This window comes from Rana temporaria, chromosome 5, assembly GCF_905171775.1.
Source record: "Rana temporaria chromosome 5, aRanTem1.1, whole genome shotgun sequence".
NCBI lineage: Eukaryota > Metazoa > Chordata > Amphibia > Anura > Ranidae > Rana > Rana temporaria.
In genome coordinates, this window is record NC_053493.1 from 67,655,645 (window position 1) to 67,667,807 (window position 12,163).

The window sequence follows — 12,163 nt, forward strand, 5'->3', positions numbered from 1 at the left end:
CGTCTTTGAAAATTGAAGTTTCAAAAACGTCATTTTTTACTTCACGGAAAGTGTCGTTTTTTTTCATCACATAAAGTGATGGTGTGTACGCGGCATTACACTTTCATCTTATCCCAGCTATACCCCTACATAATTTCATACTGTGCCCTAAGACGAATCTCAGCAGTGCCACCTCATTCTAACTTAACCCCCTGTCCTAAGCTTACTGTAACTTTAACACTGCCACCTCATCCTAACGTAACCCTCTGCCTTAAACTTAATTCTAATACTTTCATCTTATCCTAGTATTGCCCCCTCTTAGATTCACACTGTGCCCTAAGACTAATTTTAGCACTGTTACCTCATCTTAATTTTACCATCTATCTTAAGCTTAATTTTAACACATACTTCCAATACTAACATAATCCCTAAGGCTAACACTTTCATCTCATTCTAACTAAATTCCCTGTTTTTAAAATAATTTTAACATTGTTACCACACTCTAACTATCCCTTTGACCTAACCTTATCTTAACACTGCCACCTTACCATAAGTGTAATCTCTTCCCTTCACTAATTCTAATACTGTGACTTTATTGTAACTTTACCCTCTGCCCTACTCTGAATAGATTCTGAAAACAGAATCTGTCCAGAAAAGAACATGTAAATCATCTTTTATATACAGAAACATGTTCCCATTCTTGTGCCCATGTGCAACAGAAGCTGCCCATCTAAGAAGGACAGTCATGATTCTTTGGTTCCCAAAGAATAGCTATATTTTTAAAAGTTCCAGTTTTAGACTGATAGAAAATTTAGGATGTCTTAACAAAGTGAAAGTATTTTTGTAAGCCTTCTTAGCCTTTCAGATCTTCAAAAAAAAAACTGAATGTTTGCTCCCCTTTGCAGATCAGAGCCAGTCCTGCAGATTTACCTTGAGAAAAACGTTGTTCACTTGCATTCCAGTAATTCTTTGTTGCTATGCAATGTAATTGGCTTCGTTTTTGGGGTATCATTGTTTGTCGCAAAACTGAATATGATGGACTTCAACCGCATTAATTAGACTATGAATGGGCTTCATTAGACCAAATAGGGCAGGACTTCTTAACCAGGGTTTTGATAAGTTCCTCCTGAGGTTGCAAGGGGTTCTTTGGGCAGTGAGCAATAGTGGATTGACCCACCTACAGTGATCATTTTGACTTTGAGTAATAATGGTAGAGGGCATCACAATTTCTATTCTCTGCCTTTATTTTCTGCAGTTTTACTTTATTTCATGCATAATATTGAAAATAATATTGTAGAAGGTTGGTAACAAAATGATCTGCCCTGGGTGTCAAATATTCTAGGTACACAACATTAGTATTATTCTTTCTTCAAAATGTTTTTTAACTTATTGATCATGCTACTGTACCATGAGCTGTAGGTATAATCCTTTTTTGGCAGGGGTTCCAGAGAAAACATTTTTTTTTCCAAGGGTTCATCTGAAGTAAAATGTTGAGAAAGAGACCAATAAGTCTTACAGTGAAAACAAGAAAAGACTGCCTTTGTGTCTATCTAGTTAGTCTATATACCTGTGGACACAATCGCTTTGTTGCTGGGGAAAGGCTGACACAATTAATCATATTAATACATTCCCATCTGTGCTCCCATAAATCAGGGTACCAAGTTTTTACAATAATACATGTAGGGCAAGAGTGTAAAAGTATAGATCTGATTGACTTGAACAACTTACTATATTGTTACATTTATTCTTCACCCGCAAAAAAATATTTTTGTCTCCGTTCTCAACTTATCTATTAACCAATCACATAATCTAAAAAAAATGCTTGAAAAAAATGCCTAAAATATTATGCTGTGCTATTAAAAGCAAAGTACAATATTTTTTAAAAGCACTTGTTAAACTAATTCTAATCAGCAGAGAAAAGATTACTTGGTGTAAATTTATACATTTTACAGTATTTTTTATTTATTTTTTGTACATTTAGCATTGTAGTCAAGCACTTGTAACCGATAAATACTTACATACAAAGCATGACAAAAGAAGAGTATAAATTTGATTGAGAAGTTTCAGCATAGACATTATTCATCATATTATGACATGTTGTAATTAGGTTAGGGTTTAATTATATTGATAAAACAGTGAATATTACAGATGTGTGCCTTTGTTGTAAGAGAACCATATCCAAAACTTTTTTTTTAAATCTGCTGGGTTAAATAGTATGACACTGCTTGTTATTTGGAATTTACCCTTTTATGCAAGCGGAGTTTCACCCAAAAATGGAACTTCCGCTTTAAGGCCTCCTCCCTGTCTCCTGTTTGTGAAACTGAGCTTTTGGGGAGGAGGGTGGGAGTATGTACCCAATCTTGACAGGTACCTGCTCCCACTTCTGTTCCATTCAGCCTAGGCGACTGGAAGCAGACTCTCTCTCTCCCAAAGTCTTCTGTAGAGATGTTGAGATGCCGGTGCCGCCGAGGGAGGACACGGGAACAACACAGCATGGGTGAGTGCACCGCTGGACCTTGGGACAGGTGAGTGACTGTTTATTAAAGGTCATCAGCTACACTTTTTGTAGCTGCTAACTTTTAATAAACACAAATATGACTGGAACTCCGCTTTAAGCACTGATGAGTACATTGGCACTCAATGAAAGCTTTCACCATTGTTCCAGCACTCTGACAGCAGACTTGCAGGCACAATCTATCCTGACCTTTCCATTCACAGAATGCTTTGGGGTTCATTTACTAAAACTGGAGAGTGCAAAATCTGGTGAAGATGTGCATACCGTGTTTCCCTGAAAATAAGACCTACCCTAAAAATAAGGCCTACTCACATTTTTAGGGAGGACTGCACTATGAGCCCCCTACCCCAAAAATAATCCCAAGTTTAAATTGCTTGTAAAATGCTGACCTCACGCTGCTCTCCTCCTTTTCTCCCAATTAGCGACTGGGGGCTCTTGGCCCCCCTCTGCAGTGCTCAGAGCAGGGAAGAGAGCTCCAGTGGGCATAAGAAGGTATTTGACACAATTATATTACAGAAACATACACAGTTTACATTATCTACTTCTGTAATAGAGTGGATTCTAGCATTTTACAAGCATTTTTACTAGTTTCCACTGGAGATTCCTGACAGGCAAGGAGGCAGAGGGGCAGAGAAGACAGCACATGACATGATAAGACCTACCCCGAAAATGATCCCTACTGTGTCTTTTGTTGCCAAAAATGTATAAAAGACCTGGGCTTATTTTCAAAGGGGAACACGGGATAGTGACCAATCAGCTTCTAACTTCAGCTTGTCCAATTAAACCTTGACAAAAAAAGCTGATTGCATCAGGTTTTATACTCTCTAGTTTTAGTAAATCAACTCCTTTGTATTTTGCGAATGAGTTCTCTGTGATTAAACAAGAGGAGGTGAGGGGTGGATAAATGACGGTTGCTGTGTAGGAAACCCACAAGTTTCCTGCCGGAACACTTGAATATGGAGAAAGCAATTGCAAAATGAGATTCTAATTAATAGCCAGCAATGTAGGAGGTAAGGCTCTGGAATTTAACATGTTACAAGATAAGAAGGCTTAGCTTTTAGAGGGTGTGGGGCTTTACTTTGACTTGAAGAGATGTTGTCAAGGCCCTGTGTACAGCCTGGGCCTAGGATCCAACAGAGCTTCAAATGGATCAGTTGGAATAAAAGTACTTGCAACACCACAAGCTACCAGCGATCTTTTTAATGTTAATTAAACACTTTTTAGCCTAGCTCAAGGTATATTTGATTATATTGTTTGTGTATTTTTGACCATTTTCACATTTGTATATTCGTAAAAATTGTAACAAAAATGTGATTTGTGGCCCTTTCACTTTTCTAAAACTCCATCCATATGTATTTTTGTTTTGTTTTTGAGTGGGGTTGTTCATTGCTCATCCAGCTGCTGGGTCTTAACTAATGTGTAGGTACATGTCAGAGAAATTTACATCCACATCAAACCATGCTAGAGGTGGGAAGAAATCGTTATTATGTATCAAACCCAGATCCACTCCACCTTAAATAATGTAATCTTACTTGAATTTACTTACACTTTAAAGTTCACATGTGCCCTGATTAGGGACAATTACATTTTTACATATTCTCAACAAGCAAAGGAACCTGTTATTTGTGGGTGTAAACTCCGGGTTTGTCTTCCTTCAATACACACATAGGGCCAGAATCAGGTACAAATGCGGCGTAACGTATGTCATTTACGTTACACCGCTGCAAGTTTTCAGCGCAAGTGCTTGATTCACAAAGCACTTGCCTGTAAACTTGCAAAGGCGTAGCGTAAAGCTGTCCGGCGCAAGCCCGCCTAATTCAAATGGGGCGTGTATCATTTAATTTAGGCGCGTTCCCGCGCCGAACGTACTGCGCATGCTCCGTTTTGAAATTTCCCGCCGTGCTTTGCGCGAAATGACGTTGCACCGACGTAATTTTTTGAACTTCGACGTGCGTTACGTCCTTTCCTATTCCCGGACGGCTTACGCAAAAAAAATAAAATTAAAATTTGACGCGGGAACGACGGCCATACTTTAACAAGGGCTGTCTAATTTTACACCACCTAAATAGCAATCGCAACTTTACGACGGGAAAAGCCGACTAGCGACGACGTAAGAGAATGCGACAAACGCGCGTACCTTCGTGGATCGCCATAAACAGCTAATTAGCATACCCGACGCAGAAAACGACGCAAACTCCACCCAGCGGGCGCCAAAGTATTGCATCCTAAGATCCAAAGGCGTACGAAGCCGTATGCCTGTCGGATCTTAGCCAAATGCCGTTGTATCTTTGTTTGAGAATTCCAAATAAAGATACGACGCGGCAAATTTGAAAGTACGCCGGAGTATCAGCAGATACTCCGGCGTACTTTTTCTGTGAATCTGGCCCATAGAGTCAGCAAAGTGTCTGGGCACCTGATATGTACCTATGTGTTTGTTTGTTGATTCACCCAGTAGTGAATAAAGGCTGCCTATTACAGACAGCCAAATAAAAAAAAACAATCAGCAATGGCAGCTCCTATATTCCTATCATACTGGGTTCCTTTAAAAGAAGGTCATAAATGTTTACTTCTTCTAAAGTCAAAGAGAACTACAGATTGATTACTTCCTCAGCAGCTGATTCATTATCCCTTATACTGAATGTTGCAATTTGTATTCCCCTCACCAGAGTAACGTTTAATCTCTTTTGTACAGATGGAATATCCTTGGGCTACAGGGCGCTCTCCTCAGTCACTTCATCGAGCCCATCTACATGTACAGCATTGTTGTTGGCAGTCTGCATCATACGGGCCACCTTTACAGGGTCATGAGCCACAGAATAGAAGATATTGGTAAACTGCCAATCCCATATCGGCATAATCATCCACTGCTCAGCGGTAAGCAAATACCTTTCCTGCAGACAAATTATCATGCACCCTTCAGTTCTGTATTTACTGTATTAAATATTGTCCCCAATTCCTTCATGAAAGTTAATAAAGGTCAAGCATTCTACAATGCCCTTTAAGCAGACCTACAAACTATGCTGTTTACACATGACTCCTCTGGTGTATTGTTCTCTGTCTTGCACATAATAACACTGTCCTTTAAGTCTTAGTATCTATTTTTAATTTCCGAACTGCAGTTTTAATTAATGTGGAGAATTAGAATGCAGCATCGTTTTTTAGATCGACCACCTGAAGAAAAACTGCATTGATACAATACAATAAATTGTACAGTGACATTTACGCTTATTGACCATCTTTTTTTCTTCTTTTTATTTTCCTAACACTACCTATTGATAAAAATGGATTCAATTATAGTTATCAAATGAAATATAGTAAGCCCTGGAGGAATAAATTGTCCTTGAGCTGCGCTAATTACTCTTGAGCTGAGTAGGAACGGTTATTGATACAAATGGGAATTATTTTTACACTGATAAACACAGCAGGAGAATGCCATAAAGGTCAATTTATGAAGATGTGTGAGTTGTTTTTAACGGTGTTTGTTATTTTACCTCTTAATAATTTCCTCATCAAAACGGTCAGAACAAAATATATAAATATTCCATTCTTGCTCTTATAAAGTGTAATTAATGCCCCCAAATATTTTTAGTGATACAATAGGGAAATATTGGAACATCTTTCAGGTGATTATTGATGTCTGCCACCTCTTGTATGGCACAAAAAAATGTAGGATTCATTTGCTAAAGATAAATAGGCTGTTCACTCTGCAAACAAATTTGCTCTAGAACTTGGAATGTGGTAAAATTTCACTTTGCAAAAAATACTTAAGCATATGCAAGGGAAATTTGAAAAAATAATATTTTTTCTTGAACATGATTGAATGATGGAGGTCAACAGAACTTTTCCTCATTTACTAAGCTCTAGGGAAAATTCCTTTGCAAAGTATCTGCCTTTAGTAAATCAACCACCCCGAGTCTTCCAGGCTGAATGATGCCCAGATTCACTCAATGAGGCTCTAAGAAAGAAGGTAATGCTTTGAAACGCACCAGCCAGCAGTGGTTCGCACGTCCTCTCTTTAGGATCAGTAGACGGATTGCCACAAGTCAAAGACTGCTATATTGTGGTTTTATTTCCATGCTTGTGAGTAATTTTTAACACTTCTTCTTTTAATAAATATATCAAAGGATAATGCACAAGGCTGGTGCGCCCTCTTTTTTCTATTCTCTTTTTTCACTCAACGATAAAAACTGAGGAGATTCTTTGAATGTAGGGCAGCTTGGAACCATCCTGTGAGGGCTTCACCATGTCACCCTTCATTCACAGTGTAATTGTACATTGAGTGGTGCATATGTCAATATATTAGTGTCACACTCTGCATCTTTAAGGACACCTCGCTGCCAGAAAAAAGTACAGAAAGAAGGATTGTTTACACTAGTGTTTGATTCACTCTTTAGAGAGCAGTTGACAAGCTGTGAGGTGGCGTTGTATCGCATCCTCACCGACTGCTTTAAACCCTTGACCCCTGCACTATAACTCTGAAACCGCATGCATTGCAGGGTGGTTTCAACTTGCAAGGCACCCCCATTTAGTTGAATGAGATGTCTTCAGCGGACAGGTACTGCCCACTGAACGTGACAGCATTTTTGCCACATTGTAATGCAATTGTGGCCATGGCATATGTACTCCCCGCCTCTGCTGCCCTTGCAGCATAAAGGGGAGCAGTTAGGGCAAGGGTGTCAAACTCAATTTCATTGTGGGCCGCATCAGCATTATGATTGCCTTCAAAAGGGCCAGTTGTATCTGTAAGATTAGATGTCCAGCGCATCCCTTCCTCTTACATTAGATGTCAAGAGCCACCCCACCATCAGAAGTTGAGTCCCCCACTCTCTCTTACATCACAGTGCACCCCCTTACCTTATGCTGCTGTTGGGAAGAAGCTTGATGCATTGCTTGAAAGCAGAATGTAGAGGACTGGAGGAGGACCAGAGGAGGGCTGGAGCTCTCCTGCAGTTGCTGGAGCTCTCCTGCAGTTGCAGGAGAGGTGCGAGGGCCACATGAAATGGCCCGGAGTGCCCGCGGCCCTTGTGTTTGACACCTGTGAGTTAGGGACTGTGCTAAAGTCACACATTTTTACCATCCCCAAAACACAAGGCCTCAGTATAAAAATGACATGGGGGGGGGGTAGGAGGTATAGGTTGGAGCCCAAAGATTGGCTTTATGCCTGACATGAATCCCCTTTGTAAATTAGTCAGTATGATATTCCTACACACATAGATAAAATGCTGCACAGTATTAACAGAAAAGCTTTGTGAATTGACCTTATTGTACGGGATTTGCCATCAGCATTTGGATATTGAGAATGAAAAAAAATCACAATTATATTCTAAAGTAACTTACTGAGTTTTTTAATGTCTCTTGATCAAAGAAAGATCTTTTTTATCAAAAAAACATACGCGGGTGAAAAGCCGTTTGTTGCAGGAACTGAAAAAGATTTGTCATTGGGTTTAGCCAGTCTAATGACACCCCTTCCAGTTCCTGGACCTCGCTTCAGATAATATTGTAGTCATGTATTACTCTCTGGATCAGCCCAACCTTGTGTTAGGACAGTGAAGGAAAAGCAGCACATTGATAAGGTCATCTCTCTGCTCTCCCCTCCTGTAAGCATGTTCACAGATAACACTGCAAAGCAATAATCCCTTATTGGCTCAGATTGTTTACCATCCTTCTCCCAGTCTGTTCCGCTGCACAGAGAATTACAGAAGGCTGATATAAAAAAACATTTGGGTGCGTTAGTAACTGTATGTAAAAATAAATGTGATGATTTTTTAATGAATGCATAACTGAACTGAAAGCTGCTGCCTAATTGTATGTCTTAAAATCTGGACATAAGCCATTTCCTCATATCATATGTAATTTGTGCAATTCAGTAAATTGACCACCTCCATGGCCTGCATGCATTATAGGTGCTATGATTGTACAAGACACTCCCCAGTAGTTAAGTTAAAAATAAGTATGATTTCCACATATTTATAGCCAACGTTCCATGGCATTATGGCTGTAATTACCGTATCTTTACTCTGCTTAAACCAATTAACCCCCCCAGAGCATTTCCCGATGAATGTGAACAGAGTAAAGCCACATCTACATCATTTTAGATCAGTTACTGAATAACAACAAGGGAGTTTTCTAGTATATGCTAACATTTTATTCCATTAATGCTATGTTTAAATTTGTTTTTAATTACATATATTTTACTTTAGGCATTCTGCATTCCTCATTAAGCAGGCCTCAGACTGGGAATAGGAGGGAAGTACTAAGGGCCAATGAACCTCTTCTGCAGTGCACATGTGCTAACAGGAGACGAATAGTGAACAGTGGGACTTATCAGTATGTTACTGCTCCTTTACTCCCCAATCATCCCCTCGAACAAACTTTGCCATTGCACTAGAGCAGTGGTCTCCAAACTGCGCCAGGGGGACAGATGCAGCACTTTGTTTGATTTTATTTGGCCCTTGAGGCATTAGTCCACTTACCGTCAGCAACAGTGGGGCATAGTTCCTGCCACTGACACTGACAATGGGGCACTATTCTTCCCACTGACACCAATGATGGGACACTACTCCTTCCACTGACACCAATGATGGGACACTACTCCTCCCACTGACACCAATGATGGGGAGATTTCCCTTAATTTGTTGTCCTAGAGATGCAACAGGAAATGAGAAGAAATATCTTCAATGTGAATGAGATTTCTAGTGGTCATAGGGTCCAGTTGGAGAATTTTCTTTAAAGGAGTTGTAAAGGCAGAAGGTTATTTTATCCTAATGCATTAAAGTGTTTGTTAACCTAAAAAAATAAGAAACATGGATCCTGTTCCCTTAACCACTTCCCGCCCGGCCTATGGCCGATTTACGTCCGGGAAGTGGTTATGAAATCCTGACAGGACGTTCTAGAACGTCCTGCAGGATTTCATGCCGCGCGCGCCCGTGGGGGCGCGCATCGCGGCGATCGGTGATGCGGGGTGTCAGTCTGACACCCTGCATCTCCGATCTCGGTAAAGAGCCTCCGGCGGAGACTCTTTACCACGTGATCAGCCGTGTCCAACCACGGCTGATCACGATGTAAACAGGAAGAGCCATCGATGGCTCTTCCTCACTAGCGTCTGACAGACGCGAGTAGAGGATAGCCGATCGGCGGCTCTCCTGACAGGGGGGGTTAGCGCTGATTGTTTATCAGCGCAGCCCCCCCTCGGATCGCCACACTGGACCACCAGGGATGCCCACCCTGGAGCACCAGGGTGGGCAAAAAAAAAAAAATGCCAAAAAAAAAAAGGCTAAAAAATAAATAAAAAAAAAGCATAAAGAAAAAAGATGCCAGTCAGTGCCCACAAATGGGCACTGACTGGCAACCTGGCAAAACTCAGTGCTGCCACCCCAGTGTCCATCAGCGCCACCCCAGTGTCCATCAGCGCCACCCCAGTGTCCATCAGTGCCACCCCAGTGTCCATCAGTGCCACCCCACAGTGCCCATCCATGCCCAGTGCCCACCTATCAGTGCCCATCTGTGCCACCCATAAGTATCCATCAGTGCCGCCCATGAGTGCCCATCAGTGCTGCCTATGTGTGCCCATCAGTGCCGCCTATGTGTGCCCATCAGTGCCGCCTATGTGTGCCCATCAGTGCCGCCTATGTGTGCCCATCAGTGCCGCCTATGTGTGCCCATCAGTGCCGCCTATGTGTGCCCATCAGTGTCGCATACCAGCGCCGCCAATCAGTGCCACCTCATCTGTGCCCGTCAGTACTACCTCATCGATGTCCATCAGTGCCATCTCATCTGTGCCCATTAGTGCCGCCATATCAGTGCCCGTAATTGAAAGTGAAAACTTATTTACAAAAAAAGTAACAGAAAAAAATAAAAACGTAATTTTTTTTCCAAATTTTCAGCCTTTTTTTAGTTGTTGCGCAAAAAAAAAAAATCGCAGAGGTGATCGAATACCACCAAAAGAAAGCTCTATTTGTGGGGAAAAAAGGATGCCAATTTTGTTTGGGTACAGTGTAGCATGACCGCGCAATTGCCATTCAAAGTGCGACAGTGCTGAAAGCTGAAAATTGGCTTGGGCGGGAAGCTGCGTAAGTACCTGGTATGGAAGTGGTTAACCTCCTGGGCGGTGTTCCCGAGTCTGACTCGGGATGAGATTTTTGGGCAAGGATCGGTAACCCCGAGTCAGACTCGGGCTCGCCTCGCTGGATGTACAGGGAGTTTTACTTACCTTGTCCCTGGATCCAGCGATGCCACCGCGCTGTGTGAGCGAGCAGGACCTCGCTCGATTCATACAGTGCCTCCGTGTGACGCCGATCTCCGTTCCCTGCGACGTTACGACGCACGGGGATGGAGAACGGCGCCAAATTCAAAAAAGTAAACAAACACTATACATACAGTATACTGTAATCTTATAGATTACAGTACTGTATGTAAAAAAAACACACCCCCCCTTGTCCCTAGTGGTCTGTCCAGTGCCCTGCATGTCATTTTATATAATAAAAACGTTTCTTTCTCCCTGCAAACTGTAGATTGTCCATAGCAACCAAAAGTGTCCCTTTATGTCAAAAATAGTTTTAGATCAGCTAAAAAACAGCGATAATAAATTATAATCACTTGCAGAATTGTGCGATAGCGATTTGTGGGGAAATTCGTCATAAAAAAAAAAAAATAATGACAGCAACAATTCTGCAACTAAGCAAATTTCAGTGATTTTGATTTGATTACATTATTGAATAATTTTTATTATAATTATATTATTATTTGTTATAATTATTTATAATTATTTATTATATTATAATTTATAATTTTGTTTTTAAAAAAAATGTCATACCCGGGATGCCTATTAGAAGCTTGTTTGGTCAGATTTAAGTGAGTTATTTCTAAAAATGACAGACCTACAATATAAAACGCCAAATTTCCTTGCAAATAATGGTACCGCTTTCAGCATGTTTTTTCTGAAAGAATCATACCGCCAGGGAGGTTAAAGCACAGTGCTTGTGCTGTGTAATTTGGCCCCCTGTAACACCTAATATACAGTACCTGGCTGATCCTGCCTGACTATACCCTACCCCCCATGCGCTGACTCTGATCTATCAGGGCTGCTGAGCTTTGACACCGCAGTCAGTATACATGCCTTTGTCATCCGCTGCCTGCTCTCCTGTGTCTCCTGGGTCCTCATCCCCCCTGCCCTCTCTGCTCGTACTAGGGACACCCCCTGCCCCCCTGCTCCTGCTGCGCTCATAACTTCTACTAATTCATGTAAATCCTGCTGTACCATTATAAAAAGTGTCCCTGTGCCTGTGTAATGTAAAAAAATCACTTCTGTGTGCAGCAGCCTCCCCAGCACCCCCTAATACTTACCTGATCTGTCCAGCGATGTCCATAAGTTCCCTCAGCCATCCAAGACTCTCCCTCCTGACTGGCTGAGAAACAGCAATGGCGCCATTGGCTTCTGAGGCTGTCAATCAAAGTCAGTTAGCCGATCAGGAGAGAGAGAGGGTAGTGCTGAATGGCAGCTCTGTGCCTAAATAGACACACAAAGCTGTAGCTTGGCTCAGATGCCCCCATAGCAAGCTGTTTGCTGTGGGGGCACTCAACAGGAGGGAGGGGCCAGGAGCTCCAGCCAGGGATCCGAGAAGAGGAGGATCAGGGCTGCCCTGTGCAAATCCACTGTAACAGAGAAGGTAA

At 41.7% G+C, this 12,163-nt stretch overlaps 1 protein-coding gene across 1 annotated transcript in view; it reads left to right on the top strand.

Moving 5' to 3' along the window:
* Nucleotides 1–12,163, top strand: part of ADARB2 (adenosine deaminase RNA specific B2 (inactive)) — a 411,353-nt gene that overhangs the window by 353,984 nt on the left and 45,206 nt on the right. The window contains exon 8 of the mRNA XM_040352667.1: nucleotides 5,187–5,368. Within this exon, the coding sequence (XP_040208601.1) occupies nucleotides 5,187–5,368 (182 nt within the window). The remainder of the gene's footprint in view (nucleotides 1–5,186; nucleotides 5,369–12,163) is intronic.